At 35.4% G+C, this 19,572-nt stretch overlaps 1 protein-coding gene across 1 annotated transcript; it reads left to right on the forward strand.

Annotated features, from left to right (window-relative positions):
* The first annotated feature begins 628 nt into the window (after positions 1–628).
* On the forward strand, positions 629–19,114 carry LOC309605389 (olfactory receptor 10AG1-like). The gene is made up of 3 exons (XM_082341237.1): positions 629–5,473; positions 8,691–8,866; positions 10,212–19,114. Exon 3 carries the CDS (start codon positions 10,212–10,214, stop codon positions 11,148–11,150), a length of 939 nt encoding a protein of 312 aa, XP_082197363.1. The 5' UTR covers positions 629–5,473; positions 8,691–8,866; the 3' UTR covers positions 11,151–19,114.
* Positions 19,115–19,572: the final 458 nt, after the last annotated feature.

Raw genomic sequence — 19,572 nt, forward strand, 5'->3', positions numbered from 1 at the left:
TACAATTGTTATATCTTCTTCTTGGATTGATCCCTTCATCATTATGTAGTGTCCTTCTTTGTGTCTTGTAACTTTATTTTAAGGTCTATTTTGTCTGATATGAGAATTGCTACTCCAGTTTTCTTTTGATTTCCATTTGCATGGAATATCTCTTTCCATCACCTCACTTTCAGTCTGTATGTGTCCCTAGGTCTGAAGTGTGTCTCTTGTACACAGCATATATACAGGTCTTGTTTGTGTATCCATTCAGCCAGTCTATGTCTTTTGGTTGGAGCATTTCATCCATTTACATTTAAGATAATTATCGACATGTATGTTCCTATTACCATTTTCTTAATTGTTGTGGGTTTGTTATTGTAGCCCTTTTCCTTCTCTTGTGTTTCCTGACTAGAGAAGTTCCTTTGTCGTATAGCTGGTTTGGTGGTGTTGAATTCTCTTTGCTTTTGCTTATCTGTAAAGGTTTTAATTTCTCCATCAAACGGAATGAGATCCTTGCTGGGTAGAGTAATCTTGGTTGTAAGTTTTTAACTTTCATCACTTTAAATATGTCTTGCCTCTCCCTTCTGGCTTGCAGAGTTTCTGCTGAAAGATCAGCTGTTAACCTTATGGGTTTTCCCTTGTATGTTATTTGTTGCTTTTCCCTTGCTACTTTTAATATTTTTTCTTTGTATTTTATTTTTGATAGTTTGATTAATATGTGTCTTGGCACGTTTCTCCTTGGATTTATCCTGTATGGGACTTTCTGCACTTCCTGGACTTGCTTGACTATTTCCTTTCCCATATTAAGGAAGTTTTCAACTATAATCTCTTCAAATATTTTCTCAGTCCCTTTCTTTTTCTCTTCTTCTTCTGGGACCCCTATCATTCGAATGTTGGTGTGTTTAATGTTGTCCCAGAAGTCTCTGAGACTGTCCTCAATTCTTTTCATTCTTTTTTCTTTATTCTGCTCTGCAGTAGTTATTTCCACTATTTTATCTTCCAGGTCACTTATCCGTTCTTCTGCTTCAGTTATTCTGCTATTGATTCCTTCTAGAGAATTTTAAATTTCATTTATTGTGTTGTTCATCATTGTTGGTTTGCTCTTTAGTTCTTCTAGGTCCTTGCTAAACGTTTCTTATATTTTCTCCATTCTATTTCCAGGATTTTGGATCATCTTCACTATCATTTCTCTGAATTCTTTTTCTGGTAGACTGCTTATTTCCTCTTCAGTTGTTTGGTCTGGTGGGTTTTTACCTTGCTCCTTCATCTGCTGTGTGTTTCTGTGTCTTCTCATTTTGCTTAACTTACTGTGTTTGGGGTCTCCTTTTCACAGGCTGCAAGTTTGTAGTTCCCGCTTTTTTTGGTGTCTGCCCCCAGTGGCTAAGGTTGGTTCAGTGAGTTGTGTAGGCTTCCTGGTGCAGGGGACTAGTGCTGTTTTCTGATGGATGAGGCTGCATCTTGTCTTTCTGGCGGGCAAGACCGCATCCAGTGGTGTGTTTTGGGGTGTCTGTGACCTTATTATGATTTTAGGCAACCTCTCTGCTAATGGTAGGGGTTGTGTTCCTGTCTTGCTAGTTGTTTGGCATAGGATGTCCAGCACTGTAGCTTACTGGTTTTTGAGTGGAGCTGGGTCTTAGCGTTGAGATGGAGATCTCTGGGATACCTTTCGCCATTTGATATTATGTGGAGCCGGGAGGTCTCTGGTGGACCAAGGTCCTGAACTCAGCTCTCCCATGTCAGAGGCACAGGCCTGACACCCGGCTGGAGCACCAAGACCCTGTCAGCCACATGGCTCAGAAGAAAAGGAGAAAAAAAGAAAGAAAGAAAGAAAGAAAGAAAGAAAGAAAGAAAGAAAATAAAAAGAAATAATGTGGGGCTTCCCTGGTGGCGCAGTGGTTGAGGGTCTGCCTGCCAATGCAGGGGACACGGGTTCGGGCCCTGGTCTGGGAGGATCCCACATGCTGTGGAGTGACTGGGCCCATGGGCCACAACTACTGAGCCTGCACGTCTGGAGCCTGTGCTCTGCAACAAGAGAGGCCGCGATAATGAGAGGCCCGCACACCGCGATGAAGAGTGGCCCCCACTTGCCACAACTAGAGAAAGCCCTCACACAGAAACGAAGACCCAACACAGCCAAAAATAAATAAATAAATAAATAAATAAATAAATAAATAAATAAATAAATAAAATTAAAAGAAAAAGAAATAGTTATTAAAGTAAAAAAAATTATTAAAAATAAAAAATTTAAATAGTAATAAAAAGAAAGAAAGAAAGAAAGAAGAGAGTACCCCAACCAGAAAACAAATCCACCAATGATAACAAGCACTAAAAACTATACTGAAAATAAATAACTAAATAACGGACACACAGAACCCAGGACAAATGGTAAAAGTAAAACTATACAGACAAAATCACGCAAAGAATCATACACATACACACTCACAAAAAGAGAAAAAAGAAATATATATATATATATATATATATATATATAAGGAAGGGAGCAACCAAATCGATAAACAAATCTACCAATGATAATAAACTCTAAATACTAAACTAATATAAACTTAGAACCAGATCCAGTCAGTCGCATCCAGCAAACCTCAAGTCTACACCTGCTCCCAAAGTCCACCACCTCAATTTTGGGATGATTCGTTGTCTATTCAGGTATTCCACAGATTCCGGGTACTTCAAGTTGATTGTGGAGATTAACCCACTGCTCCTGAGGCTGCTGGGAGAAATTCCTCTTTCTCTTCTTTGTTCACACAGCTCCTGGAGTTCAGCTTTGGATTAGTCCTGCCTCTGTGTGTAGGTCGCCTGAGGGCATCTTTTCCTTTTGGGAAGTCTGAGGTCTTCTGCCAGCGTTCAGTAGGTGTTCTGTAGGAGTTGTTCCACATGTAGATGTATTTCTGATGTATTTGTGGAGAGGAAGGTGATCTCCACATCTTACTCCTCTGCCATCTTGAAGGTCTCCACCATAAACTTTTCTATAGGACATAATATTTGAATCAAACAAAACTATGCCTAAAAAAGATGAAAGAAATATATCAAAATGTCACACTTGAGAGAAAGATTTGTTGTTTTCGTTTTCCCTCTACTGTCTAAATTTTCTTTAATGAATACACCATATTTATAATGAAACCAAAAACCTAATGCTCTTTCTTTTGATGACATGCTTCTATTTTAGCCTGCAGCCAAATTGGTCAAATCAATTGCCCTTTTCTTCAAAACAAACAAACAGATAATCGACTAATAAAATCCATTTGCCAGCACTGGCGATGCTGTTGATAAATAAATGAAACCTTTTATAAATGGAGATATTTAAAAATAAGCTGAATATAATTAGGAACATTAAAAATATCAAGAAATAACTTCCATTTCTGGTTGTGATGTACAGGGTCACAGCAAGCCAGTCTACCTTCTGAAACCACTAGACAAATTTGGCTAAATTATAAAACTCCTATTTTGAAGGAATCAGATAACTGTGGGAGAAAAATAAAAAGTAGATGACAACATCAAAATGAAGGCTCATTAAGTCAGAGAGAGAGATGGTCCACATGATCATTCACACATGGGTGACATCACCTTTCAGAAGTACAAACAATGCTGACAAATGTGAAACTGCATAAAATCATACCCATGCATGTTTATTGATTCAAGGAATAGGTGAAGGTGCCCAATTCTTCTCCATGGGTTTGGGCATTTGCATTCTCACAAGTGTATAAAATGTGTTTTCGTAAGAGATTGCTTGAGAAAGTGTCTTAGACTGTTTTACAAACTACATCCATGCTGTACAAATTTTCATTCCTTTTTCTTGAATGTAACTGAGTGTTCCTCCATATGTTTAAAGGATGATTTTCCTCCCTTTCCTGTGAACTGTTCCTTAATCTGTTTGTCTCATTTTTCTAATTTTATTTTAGATTTTCCTTCATAGTTAAAAAACATCTTATTCATAATGTAAAATAACAGGTTAGCTGAGATATGACATATTTTTTCCAGCTTCATCAATGCTAGTTTAACTTTACCTTTTATGCATGTTCACTAAGTAGAATTACCTATTTTTATGTAGTTGATTTTTTTAATTTTTGTATCCTCAATTCTAATTTTGAGGCAAAGTTAATCTTTCCTTGTTTCAAAATTATACAAACTAATTTAGAATGCTTTCATTATTTCACTTTGAATACAATATTTAAACCTATGCATCATTTGAAATTTTCCTGTTTTAGTGTGAAATGAAATATTAATAGAAATATATAATTTTTACTCAAAGGGTACTGTGCAATGCCAATAACAATAATTTAAAGTCTATGTTTTGCAAACTTGTTATGCTATCTTGGTATTGGATGATACATTTGAGTCTTTTTTTCTGAATTTTCTATCCTATGGTATCAGAATATCTCTCTATTCATGCATAATACTACACTGGGCTAATTATGAGGCTTTAGAACTCCTTCCCAGCATAGCTACATTTTGGATGTGCATCTGCAGTAGCTCAGGCCTGGCGGGCTTCTCTCATGACCCACTCCTCACTCACCTTCCATGATCTCTGCCATGTGTCCCCTGATACTTTGTAATTACTTTGAGTCACTCTCTCTTATCACACTACCATCGGAGTTCCTTCTCTTGGAAATATTTTCTCTTTGTAATCATAAACCCTTAGAAGCCACTGTTTACAAAATAACAGGAAGCAAATCCTATTTTTGACAGAAGGAACTGGATCTAAGCCAACATTCTTAAACTAAATGCTGGAAATAATTGTCTTTCCCAGAATTGAAGCCCAGAAGACACAGACTATGTTGCTGGCATCTTTCCCATTATCTCATTTGGGAAATTCAAGTATTTTATTTTGTTCTACATGAAGTTTGATATTATTTTCTCTTAACACTGCATACACACTAGAAATGAAATTGAGAAAAGGTAATAAAATCCTGCATTAAAAAGAAAACTCTTTCTCCTATTAATATTAACAGGGGTTCTAAAATTAATTTTTTATTTCCCTGGTGCCCATATAGGAATCAATAACATAAGATTTAGAGATTAAAATTGTACTTATTATCAGGGCATTTACAACTATTACATGTGCAGAACACTGAATACTGATTAAGAAATCTATTTTAGAGGAGAATATAAGAAAAGCATGCTCAGGAAATTGTGATGCAAGCTCAGTTTAATTGAATAGAGGCTCACTATGGTGTGTTCATAATAGAACATGAATTGGGTGTGTGTCAGTTTTGGATGATCTCCAGTTATGTTGCTCAGCGTCCTATTCAAGTCTAAGAAATAAAAATGTGCTGTGCACTCTATCCATGGAGAGGCTGAAGTGAAAGTATTATAGGTAGAGTGAGAGCTAGCTGGGAAAAATAAAATAAAACAAACCATAGAGTGCCAAATGATGCTTTTAATTGGAAATGCAATGTTATCTGGTCGAAGAGATCCCATGGTGTAGAGAAACTATAAAGGAGCCCTTCATTTCTGGAAAGAACAGACTATTTTAAAGGTAAGTTGAATGTCTTTGATTAAATAAGTGATTTCAGCTAAAGTATTATAAATATTTAAACCCTCTTCAGTGAGAAAATAATCAGCATGAACTCAAATAAGTATGGTAAATATGAACTATTTTATACTCTTATAAGCTTCAGTTCATTAATTTTTATTAAAATTAGTATTTAATATATAATAGCAAATGTGTCATGTTAAAGCATCTCCATATATTTCTGATTCAATTAAATATAATTTATATTTAAATAAAATATTAAATAATGATATTAAATTATTTTGAAATACAAAAACTTGAATCTGATATATTTTGTGTAAGTATAATAAATAATAATGGAGATAAGCTTGGTTTTGAGCCAAGATATTATAAAGAGCATTTTTAAATTAATTATAGCCCTGATGATATTTTTAAAAATAGATTTAATATAAAATGATCTAGTTAATACAATTCCAACTTTTGGGGAATTCAAGGAACATTTATTTTAAAGGTAAAAATAAATGTTTTTAAATTTAAAATGTATGAAATAATGAAATAATTTTCAGTTCAATAGTGATTTCTAAATTAATTACAGAGTTTAATTTGCTAATTTATACTAAATATACAGACATAGCTGAAATACATAGAGCTGTTGATATGACCAACATCAAACTGATTTGGAATATTTTCATATATCCCCTTAATCATTTGGATTTTTCCAGGGAATGGAGACTTGAGTTTAAAAATAGCAATATTAGAACACTAAGATTTATTTTCTTTAATTAATAAGTACTTAAACATTTATAAGAAAGATGTATAATAAAGACAATTTAGTGAGAGCACAGAGTAAATATTTGCCTTTTCTACTTTGTCCGCTACTGAGAATAACATACACAAATCTTACGTGTTTCATGGTGTACGTTGATAATTTAAGTATCAAAAAGTTGGACTTGTACAATTAGAAATTATAATTTATTTAGCACTGTAAGCGAGTATACTCATGTAATAAGAACAAAATTATTTAAATTAAATGTAGCCATTCTTAAAAGTGATACATAAAGATTGGATTTTTTTATTCTCTCATGTATTAATTCTTTTCTCCCTTTTAAGAGTGATGATTTCATTTAAACACTGTCTACTGCTTTAGTTCTTCAAAGCATCAAATACTAAGTACCATATTAAGTGTACCGTAATTTTCTTGGGTCTATATTGATCCCAAATAGGAAAATAGTCACTGCCCTTACCCCTCAAGTAACTTAGTGCCAGTAAAAAAAAAAAGTGAACAAAATGAATTGGCCAAATTGCAACACTAAAGCCTTAATGGTGATGCATACTATAGGTATTAGATTTCCGAGTAAAGATAATATTACAAAAAAATTTTTGTCAAAAAATTCATGGAGAATTTGCAACTTGAGAGTTGAATTGTTTGGGAATTTCATAACACTTGATGATTGCATTAAATCACACTCCATTCCCTAGTAATCACATGATACAAAGAAAAGCTAATTACAGAGTATTGTTTCAAGTTGTGTAGAACTCTGATTAAAATTCAGAAGAATAAAACTTAGTTTTTCATTGTAATAATAATAACTAGCACTTCCATAGACCTTTATAAGTGCCAGAGCTTCTACAAGTTGTTTCACATACATTAAATGATTTAGTTCACAGAAAAACCCGGGTGTTGGAACAACAGCTGGCTCATGTTTAGCTGCGAGGACTGTGGTCCTGAGAGATTGTGTACCTTGCAGGAACTCACACAACTAGCAGATGATAATTCAAGTCAGTCCATCCAGGGGAGACTGTGCTCCTTACTCATGATTCTCTACCTATGCTAAATTTGGTGGACAATGTGCATTCCCACCAGGATGCAGAGATAAAGACAGGCTGGGGCAAGTGGTAAGACAAGAGATGCCCAGGGTGAAATACGGAAGGGAAGACCCACATGAAAATCCGTGCAAGTGCAGGATCAGCCCTGAGTAGGACTGAGAGCCTCTGAAATTTTCCTAAGAGCTTCACTCTCCTAACTCTAGACCTGGCCCTGATGAAAGGGAAGAATGGAAAATAATGACTACCAACATGTGACCCAATAATCCTATTAAATACAGTTTTGCTAGGTTATGTGCTATAAACCTGGAGAGTACAAAGAATGTAATATAATTGTAGTTATAATTATATAACCTAACTAATAAATAATGTTTAAATTTGATAGGTCCTACTTTTATCAATATTATCTCATTCAATGCTCACAAATGAGCAAGTAACTCTAATTGCTTAATATCACATGAATAAACTATCAAGGAAATAGAATTTGAACCTAAGGGGAAAAAAAGCCCTGGCTTCCAATCACAAAACTATGTGCAATTGGTCAAATTATCCACCTTCAGTGAGTCTCAATATCCTTATCTCTAAAGACGAGTGAGGTTAGAAATGGTTAATAAAGAATCTTTTTTTGAGGATCAACAAATGTAGTGGTGGTGCACACAGCACACAGGGTAATACGAAATAGCCAGCATCTTTTGTCCCTCTGTCCACACACACACAAAGGTAATGAACACCTTCCATGCTGTCCCTATTTCCCCAGGTTTAAACACTTTTAGTGTTTCTATCTGTGTCTATGTTCTCATGTTAATTTTTCTGAATAAAACCCTCTTATGCTTTCCACTTATTACTCTATCAAAATATATTTAATTCTCAAGAGGACAATAATCATACTAACAATATTTTAACTGTCTAATAGTATGAACTGAAAAATAGGAACACGTATGCTCAAGATCAAGTGATGAGAGGAGAATGAAGGATTCAAGTAGGTAGTTGAAAACGTGTGAGAAAAGACACTTTATGATATAGAGATACTGAGTGGGAAATGTATAGAGAAGTATGATAGGATTGTCTAGAAGTGAAATTAATTAAATGTATGATCATAAGGCAAAGCTCTGGGTCTTCTTCACATTTGTCAATGATGTTCTAGTGACTGTGCTGAGTAGGGAAAAAATTGTTTATCCTGGGCTGTATTCAGAAAGTATGTGGAATGGCTCTAAAGGAAATTTCAGTGGAGATTTTACAGTGATAACGTATGGGGTCTAAACTGGAAGGTGGGAAATACATATATAGTAACATTCTTAAATCAGAAATAATTGCAGTGATCATGAAAGCCAGTCTAGTCATCCTGAGACAAACTGAAGAACAAGAAATGTTGGGGAAGGAAAAGTGAAAGCACAGGCTAAATTTCCTCTTTCTACAGATAAAGCACCAAAAAAAAAAAAAAAAAAAGCAAGAAAGAAAGAAAAAAGAAAACAACAGCAACAACAACAAAAACACCAGAAGAAAATCTAACTGGATTGATGGAATTTCTTCTCTTGGACTTTGCTGATGTTCCGCATCTCCAGTGGTTTCTATTTGGATTGTCCTTAGTCACAGGTATCATTATGCTGATGGGCAATAGCACCATAATTCTAATAACAAAAGTGGGTCTTGACCCCCAGATCCCCATGTATTCTTTCCTTGGCAATTTTTCCCTCTGGGAAATCACTATGGATTCGTTACCTTTCTCACAATGCTCATGAATCCTGGGAGTCAAAGCAAACTTTTTTTCTTTTTTTTAGTTTAGTCATGTAAACCTTTGAACCCTAGTTTCTTCATCTATAATATAGCATGAGGACATCAACACAATTCAAGAATATGTTATTGCAAGCAGTTTACTAACACAAGTGTAGCTTGGTTAGAATGATTTTTGTTTTCCATTTCCCCAGATATTATTTAAAGCTGTAATATGCTAATCACCTTTCTTTTTAAATTCCAATAGTTTCCAAGTATATCTCAATACAGGAGAAAGTTGAGTCTCTGTATGTCTCATTAATTACAGACTAAAATGTACTTGCTTACATGCCCTCTAGCTAAAATATATATTCTCTGCTTTTGATATTTTTGACAACTGTCTATTAACCATATTTTAAATAATTTATAGTTTTCAATTTTGATTTTCATGTGTTTCAATTTAGATATATTATTAAATTAATAATTTTTAAATGCAAATGACCAATGGCACATAGCAAGACATTTGAGAATAGATTTACTTGGCAGAGTTTCAGAAATCATATCATCAATGTATTTCCTTCAAGTTTGTCATTATTAATTAAACAACCAATAGGTCAAAAAACATTGTCAAACCTAAGTTTCAAGTTTGCATAAGATAAATAAAAGTTCGTATTTTATAATGCCTGATGGCCATGATGTTTATTTTGATAGATAAATGCAATCAGAATGGTCTCAAATAAAGTGTATGCACAAACAGTTAAGAATTATAGCTGCATGATATGGAAGGGAAGGCATGCTTTTTTCTTGGGAAAGGTCTAATGGAAGAGTTGAGAAATTCCTGAAAACTACATTACAGAGTTTGGCGGTGCCCTACCACTGAGAAAGTGGGATGCAAATGTTTCTGCCTCAGAATTCTGTTTGTTAATATGAGGAGTAAAATGGATTGATTTTGTTCTGCCCACAAGCAGATCAAAAATGAAAACGCATAATTCTCAAACACATCACTTTCATTTAAAGTTAAACCTAGAATTAGATATTATGTTTTTATATTTAGAATTTAGCGTACATATTCTCCATTAGACTTCAGTTGTGTTGAGTCCAGTATATAAAATGCTAAACATTAATAGAGAATAGAAATCTTATGTACTACTTCCCCCAAATCCCTTTAACTAATAGAATTACAAAACAAGCCCCAAAACAGAAATGTCTAATTGTACTATTTTCACAGATGGAACCCCCAAAAGACCAAGTGGATGTGAATTTCACTTCAGTGATGGAGTTTGTTCTTTTGGGATTTTCTGATTTTCCCAATCTCCAGATGTTTCTTTTTGTGATGTTTCTGTTTATCTATGTGGTAACTCTGATGGGAAATGGCATCATCATTCTCATAACCAGGACCGACCAGACTCTCCAGACTCCCATGTATTTTTTCCTCAGTAATTTTTCCTTCTTGGAAATCTGTTATGTGTCTGTCACTCTTCCTAGAATGCTCATAAACCTTTGGACTCAGAAAAGGCACATTTCCTTGTCTGCTTGTGCAACACAAATGAGTTGTGCCCTTATGTTTGGAAACATAGAGTGCCTGCTTCTTACAGTGATGGCCTATGACCGCTACATGGCCATTTGTAACCCTCTGCACTATCCTCTAGTCATGAACTACAAGGTATGTGTCCAGCTGGTGTCTGCCTGCTGGGTCACTGGAGTTCCAGTTGAGATAGGGCAAACGTGCCAGATTTTCTCTCTGCCCTTTTGTAGGTCCAACCAGATCAATCACTACTTCTGTGACATCCCCCCAATACTAAAGCTGGCCTGTGGGGACATTTTTCTGAATGAGATGATGGTCTTCACCGTTGCTGTGCTGTTTGTCATGATCCCTTTTCTGTTGATTCTTGGCTCCTACATTAAAATCACCTCCACCATCCTGAAGTTGCCACTGGCAACAGGAAGAGCAAAGGCCTTCTCCACCTGCTCCTCTCATGTCATGGTTGTGACTTTATTTTTTGGATCTGGAATCATTACATATTTACGACCTAAATCCAAAAATTCCTCCAGAACAGACAAGTTTTTCTCTCTTTTCTATACCATTGTCACCCCGATGTTTAACCCCCTGATATACACTCTGAGGAATAAGGATGTCCTGATGGCGTTGAGAAAATTGTTACCTTGAGGTAAAGCATTAGCTGCTTGATTTGAACTCATTTACTGTTTTCCTATTTAATTCTGCCATTGTATAATCAGATATGAATGTTTAGTTTGTTTTTTCTACATTACTATAGATTTATTATATTTATTCATACCTGAGCTTATTGTTTTATGCTGGATTTTCTGATGTCAGGAAATCCACAGGGTGTCTTGCTGATAAGAAACTATGTATTTAGCCAATCTCATATTCAGTTCAAAAATTTACTGGAGATTTGAGACTTTTTATGGGAAAATACATCATCACTTACCTAGTAATTGATATAATATACCTTTTCTCCTCAACCCATAATGAATATTTTTTTTACTTTCCTCTTTAGATAACTGTCATTCACTTTTTTTTCTTTTCATAATGTATTTAGATAATAAAGATGGTAAGCCTTTGGAGACCTTTTGTTAAATATCTCTGTGCTTATAATTTTAGATATTTTACCTTTCAGCAAACTCAATTTGATTCTTTATGAGTTACAGAACACCTAAGTAAAGATTAGAAACAGAAATTCTGCATAACAACACTTCAAATTTGGCTGTGTGGCAATAAATTTTTTACCCTCTGCTTCTCTCTGAATTATTCTTTGTAGACATGCTTTGTTGATATAACCAAATCATGCTACTGGCATCTCAATAATTTGTTACTTTAGTCTTTACTAATGTGAAAAATATGAATTCATGTTTGCTTTTCAGAGATACAATATGTATGGGATTGAACTATTTTGTCCCCATATAGATTCACCCATTCTTTAAGATTTCTTGACTTATTTTTTATTCTTTTGGTTTGAGCATGTAGTTGAAATTAAAATTAAAATGCTTGGGGTATTTATTTGCCCAAGTTTTCCTGGTTATAAAGGATGATACCTGAGAAGACAGACTCATTCTATTAAATGAAAAAAAGTTATTATTAAAAAAACAAGAGCCTTCTATTTCTTCCGAAGTTTCCAAATAAAATACAGGCAATCCTTCATATTCACAGGGAGATTCTGGTGCCCCAGGTGTTAAAGGCTACCGGCCTTCATCACAGCCCCCTCCCCAAGGCTGATTTTAGCCCAGGGGTCTGGGCCAGAAAAAACTCTACATGTCAGAACTTTGTGATGCACTTGATGGTCCCTCTCTCTAATCCTGAGTGTTCTCTCCAACTGAGTTACGTGCCTGCCTCATCTGCCCCCAGGAAGGGCTCCTTCTCCAGCCCCATCCATTCTTAGGGGGCTATCAGGTGGTCTTCACTCCTTATGGTCATGGCTGCGGGGTCAGGCTCTGTGAGTTTCATTGTCATCCATTCTGGGAGGTTCCTTGGTCCCACATGTACATAAACCCCTCTGAGTCTATTCCATCAGCTGTCCAGATATCTCTGGACATGACTGAATTTGCAACGAGGACCTAACTTAGTCCTGGACTCTGAGATTCCCCTCCAGCGGGTCCCCAGTGCTCATAGAATCAGGCCCAGAGTCCTCAGTGTCACATTCCAGGCATCTACAGTGGGTGGCAGCTAGTCTCCTGGCATTGTGCCTGTACACTTCCTGGCACTGGGCCTGTGTCCAGCACACCCAACCTCTGATTCTTCCTCAGATGTGATGTGCTTTCAAGCCTTCAGACCTTTGCCTCCAAAATCATCTGGCTCCTCCTTCTGGAATAAATGTGCCTTTGCTGCCTGTCCCAGCTCAAACACCATCTTCTGCATAAGCTGTCCATAGATTCTTACCAGCCTGGGTTTTGAAGTCAGAGAGACTTGCGTTCAAATTCCAGATCTGCCTCTTCCTTACCATGTGACCTTGCATTTCTCATTTAACCCTTCTGTGGTTTAACCCTTTCCCATCTGCAAAACAGGGCAATGCTTCCTACCTTGGAAGGAAGTTGTCAAAAATCAAGGCAATGGTGTCTTCAGGTCAAGTGCTTTGCACAGATAATCTGCCTAATGCATCACTCCCCCACCTCCGCTCCTTCCTTTCTCTGATTCCTTCAGCATGCTGATTTTACTTCTGTATTGGCTCTAATTTAATTTTTATTGATATGCAAATTCATCTTCTGCATTAAGCTGTGAAGTTTATAAGATCAGGAAACAAGTTTCTTCATCTCCTGATTCCCCTCTGTGCCTGGTTTAGAGCAGGTGCTCGGTAGATATCTGTTTAGAGAAACTGGAATTTCTCTTGTGATATTTTTTATGTATATTATATATGTGTGTCTTTTATGAATTCACCTTGGAAAGCAATAAACATGAATACAGAAGAGGGAGTTGCTGTTTCAGTTAAAGGCATGATATAGCTAGTATCACAAGCTCTAACTTTTTAAGTGTGCATGGCACCATGTAGGGAAAGAGGAAGTGAAACCGCTTCCTGCCCCACAGGAGCAAAACCGAAAATGAGGCGGCAAGATGGACAGGGCACGCTGGAGGAAAAAAAGCATGTTCTTCAGAAACCTCGCACCTCAAACTATCTCTGCAAAATATCAGCGCTGCTCTGGGCAAGGAAAAGACAAGGGTGCCAAGTGGAAACACCACTCTTGCAAGCTTATCTCAGATATTAGAGGGTCTCAAGGAAAACACACACACACACACACACACACAACTACTGTTCTCTCTTGCAAGACTAGCGACGCTTTGCCCAATGCCTGATTTCCCCAACCATGCTCCTGCGCAATGATCCTCGGCCACACACAAGACTGTCACTGTATATTCATTCATGAGAGATAATGATTTTGAGTTTGTGTACCCATTGACCTGTGGACAGATGGCTAGCATGAATGCCACATTTACCTGGACACCGGCTCAGCTCCAGCAGTCCTCCGACCGGTCCGATCACCCAGTGGCCGCTGAATCGCCAGCCTCCTCTTTTCTCCTCTCCTCCAGGGGGGCTGCTTGACGGGGTTGTCCCAAGTGATAAACTTATGCAGAAACGGGCCTTTTAGTCACGACCGATTTTGCTTTCTTTTCATAACCACCCGATAAATGTCAGGACTGCTTAGAGCTAATCATTTCAGATTGGAATAAAAACAATTTGAAGTTCTAAATAAATAAATAAATAAAATACAGGCACTCCACTGGATCCATTTTCAGTCAGACTGGTTGGGAAATGATGCAATCTGGGTAAGGTTTTTTTTCTTTTAATTTTTTTAAAATCTATATTTCCTTTACCATAATACGTGTTTAAATAATTTATTTTCCATAAAGCCATAATTTATCCACCAGCGAATTCTCTTGTTTAAGTAGGTATCATGGTAGCAGGAAAGACATCTAAAAAACACACAAAAAATTAAGGCAATCATTTCAGAGGAGATAATGTTCAGATGACAGTGACAGATGACAGTTGTGTCTGTAGCATATTATCCGTCTAGAGGAATCATGGAAGAAAGGTAAGGAAGTTGGTTTTGTAACCATTTTGAAGTGCCCTGTGTCAGTTTTCCGGTGCTCGCTAACAAATTATATCCAATGTTTGTGGCTTAGTACAACACTTCTTTATCACATCCCATACACTGTTAGGGATTGAGGCAGGGATCAACTGCATGATTACTCTCTTCCATGTAGCATTGACTATAGTCACTAAAGAGTATTGATGTGGTGACTGGTTTGGTTTTAATGTCTAAAATAGTTTTGTATTACTATATCATGTAGTTACAGTGATGCATTACAGAGAAGAAAAATCCAGTTCTCATGTAATTTGCATACTCTTGGGGGGAAAACTGTTAAATTACTAGATAGATAAATTAATAAAGTAGTTTAGCATAAAATTATAAAATAAATCATATACAGTAAAGTGATCCACATTGAATTTGTAATACTAGAATGGTGCTTAAGTTAGTTTGGGTAATAAGAGGTTAAAGAACATTTTCTGTCAAGGATGACACTAAAGTACCTTCTTTATCTCACCAATATGGCTAATAAATATAATCAAGTTAAAAAACGTTGAAACATGTCTTCTGCAATTTGGACCAAGGAAAGGCTTGTCTCTCTTAGAATTTTTATTCAATATTTTACAAGTGATACTAGTCTATGCGGTGAAAAAAGAGAAAACAGTACATATTTGAGCATCGGAAAGGTAGATATTAATCTGAATATTGGCAGACGTTATAAATGTATACATGGAAAATATTTCATGATCTACAATGAAATTATTAGATGTAATACATTAATTCAACATGTGTGCTGGATACAGTGGCAACAAACAAAATCAATTTATTTTCATATAAAAAACCAAAAATAAGTGGGCATTAAAGACACTATTCAAGTAGGAACAAACATATCAAAACCTTAAAAGTAATTCTAATAGAAAACCTGTAAGAAGTCTATTCAGCAAAACTAGAAAATAATTTGAGAGAAATTTAAGATAAGGAACTAAATGCATTGCTATAACATGTTCATGTACTGCATATTACATGAACGTATTAAATGAATTTGCCAAGGAAGTCTCATTCCTAAGTGAGGATAAAAAGTACTATTTAGACCAAAAGGAGAAGAAGGCCATTGCACAATTATATATATTATTTCCACTATATTTTATGCATATATATATGTATACATGAAATATATGTATATGAATTATATAATTACTACAGGTCATCATATATAATGCAATGCTACAACATATATCACTATGCAAAATTTAGTGCCTATTTTGACATTATGGTGAATTTGTATTTTGACAGGACTCATTCCATGAAGATACCACTCAAATGCTAAGTCTACTTGAAAACATTTTCCTGTTCACGTTGAATGGCTTTTTTTGCTAGTGTAAAGAAGTAGTCAAATATTTGACAGGGTGCCTTGATTGTCATAAATTATTGCTTGCTTCTTACCCACTAAGATGAGTGGGTCCCATTTACTGTTTCAGTATAGACCTAGTGTATCTTCAACTCATATGTCTGTCCTAGTTACCAGGAGTTGTGAGTGTGTGAGGGAGGTGGTGTCCTTATGTCACTAAGGACCAGTGGATTAGACAAGAGAAGATGGTCCTCTTCAAATTCCCAAGCCCATGAAACAAACAATTATATGAAATTTTATGTTATTTTCCCATCTGAATCCTAAATGCTATGAATGAACTCTGTCTCTACTCCAAACTCTACCTCTAAGTCCTGTCTGAGAATGTTTGATATATAAGTATGTACCTGATACAAACATTTTTACTTTGGTCTTCTTCCACTTTTGAAAAATCTTTATTCAATAATTTTTCAATGAAAATATAATTATGGTGATAAAAATCAGAACAACAATCTGAAACAACACTTAAAACAATCATTTTGCAAGTAAATCCAGGCTAGAATTTCTTCATATTTAAATGACAAAATCCTCTCTGTCCTAGATATACAATTTCTTTTCACTCAAATCCAAGGACCAAGTGTCACCTTAAACCTGACAAGAGAAATCATATGGCAAGCAATATCATGAGGTTGACTAAGACTCAGTAGAGAGAGGTGACTCTAAGATGTTACAGTTCAAGTGTTTTTCTTTTTTTTTTTTATTGACAGAAGGGAGGTTACCAGGTATAACATTTTGTCTCATGAATGGAAATTATCAAGGTCTTTACCAGATGGCCAAAGACAAATTTGTTAGGGTTAGCTATGAGGATGGTAAAATTTCTTAGTATACAACAAATTATGCAAGGTGTCACGTCACTAAACAAACTTTATTGCTAAGGGCAGTGTCTAGAGTTACGCCATGAGGATGGCAAGTGAGAAGTTAAAGGTATTATGCCTATCTAAGTATACCATTAGCTATACCAATATAAACACACATCTAAATTAGTGACCTGGTCAGCTGGACATAAGTCAATGTCTTGAGTGCTTGGAAAAGTCAGAGGGAATGTGTTCTTGGTGCTCATATCCTGATATAGGAACTTTAAAATTAATATGTAAAATCTACCAATTAACATGAATGAAGTAGAGTTTGACTCCTAAGTTACTTAACCAGCTTTATCCTGGGATGCAACGTTATATGATGCATCGTTGAATAATTTATGGCAATTAGGGAGCCAATCAAATGAAGATCACAGAAACCAATCAACCTATTTCACTGGGAGACTGTGACAGACATCTCTCCCTGAGAGACGAACCAGAAACCCTGGAAACTGTAAATATTCTACATTACTTGACAAAATGGACTTTACAGACATGATTAATGTCGCAAATCATTGAGAAAGGGAGATTATCCGGATACATCCAATCTGATCACATAAGCACTAAAAAGAGGAAGAGAAAGAAAGAATGGTATTCCAAAGATATGTTATGACAGATGAAGCAGGGAAAAGGAGGGCTCATTTTGTCATTGTTGGCTCTAAACTCTATTGGGTCCAAGAGCCAAGGACTGTTATGATCTCTAGAAGCTGAGAATGACATTTGGCTGGCTGCCAGCAAGGAATCAGTCTTTAGTCTGACAACCTCAAGGAACTAAATTCTGTCAGTAATCTAACTGAACAAGAATAACTGAATCCCCACTAGAGGATACAGAAAGAAATGCAGTCCTGCCAACACTTTGATTTTTGGTCAGTGAGACCCATTTTGGACCTGTGATGTATAGTGCTGTAAGGTAATACACATGTGCTGCTTTAAGCCATTCAATTTGTGGTAATTTACTACAACAGCAAGAGAAAACTATACAGAGATTCACATAAAGTGATGTAGGAGATGTTGTACACCTGCTCAGGATTTACCAATCTAAATCTTCTATCCCGCAACCAGTTTAACTGGAGAGTTTGGGGTTTGAAAGATTCAGTATCCCAGCGTCCTTTCCAGCTGAGTATGAGGAGGTGACTCAGTTCCTGCTAATGAGATGAATGTAGACATCAAGTGCTCTGTCCTTTGCTTCCACTTCCTTTTGTTCCTGGAAGTTTGCAGCAGTCATATCTAGGAATGGAAGAGCAGGAAGATGTAAGAAACCTGGCCATCTGATGTCTTTATTTTAAAAGCACAGGACTATTCACACCATCCCACCAGAAATTTTGCTGTGTGAAGTCAATAAATGTGTTTTATTGCACAGGCTTGTATATGATTCAAAAGGAGAGAATAACAATATATTAATGTTTCACAATGTTTGGTGGTGATGGATAATACCTCTTTAGTGTCTTTTCAGCTGGTGCAGAAGTTCTTTTGCAGTAGGAAATGATTCTGAGTAATGCAAGTTTTGGTATTTTAATGAGTATGTTATGACTGAACACTTTGGGCGTTCCAAGGGTGCTTTCCTTTGCTATGCATGCACTCAACACACTTTCATCTGATGTATGAACTTCTGTGGGTATAGACAGCTGTGAATACAGACACATTTCATTAGCTCTTTTCAAGAATTTGATATACTCCAAGTGTCAATGGGAACGTAGTAAGAAGGGTCTTAGAATGACCTATTGATATTTCAAAGAAAAGAGTTGCATGTTTCTGTAGGTGTGGCTTTCATAATTATGATATACCACAGCTAGACATTTGATGATCTGAAAGCAGTTTTTATACAATTATATTACATGCTAAGTAACATTTCACTTTGTCATTAACTTTGCTGCTGCTGCTGTATAATTCTGACAATAAAAAGCACTGTTAACTCTGCAGGCTTTGCAGATTTCCTTATAACTTGACTTACAAAGAATATGACCCCTATATATACCCTAATATGTATAAAATAGATAACTAATAAGAACCTGCCATATAAAAATAAATTAATTAAATTAAATTTTTAGAAAAAGAATATGATCCCTTCACCATTATTTGAAATAGCATCCCAAAGATGAAAATGATTTCAAGAGATATGATTAATAATACCTGTATCTGTACTACTGATCTGTGCTTATGTTTCAATCTATTTTTCCTTTGAACATTCATACAGTCATAATAATAAGTTCCTACAACTAAAATTTTATCATTAAAATAAAGTCAGCAAAATATTTACAAATGGTCTCTAAAGGAAGAATAAGTTGTCCTAATTGTCTTGACAAATATAAAATACAAGACAAAAGGGGAAATATTTTGAAAATCACAAATATTTGAAAATATTTCCAAAAAAGAAATATATTTATATATATATATATATATATATATACACACACTATACAAAGAACTCCTGAAAATCAACAGGAAGAAAAGAAATCACCTAATTATCAAATGCATAAAACTTTTAATTAGATACTTTACTAAAGCATATAAACAGAAGTCAAATAATCACATAAAAGGTGGTCACTATCATTAGCCATTATCAAAATGCAAATTTAAACAAAAATGAGATCATGCTACACATAATGGTTTCAATGGTTAGAATTAAAATAAAATAAATCACGAAATAATAAAATAAATAAATAAAATAAAATAGATCACAAAATTGGTGCATAAATATATAACCCTTGAATAGTTTTCAATGCATGGGCATAATGTTTCTAAAATATGTTTTTCTCTCTCTTTAATTATTAATCTTTATAAAAGTATAAATC

This window comes from Balaenoptera borealis (genome assembly GCF_965194805.1).
Source record: "Balaenoptera borealis genome assembly, chromosome: 11".
NCBI lineage: Eukaryota > Metazoa > Chordata > Mammalia > Artiodactyla > Balaenopteridae > Balaenoptera > Balaenoptera borealis.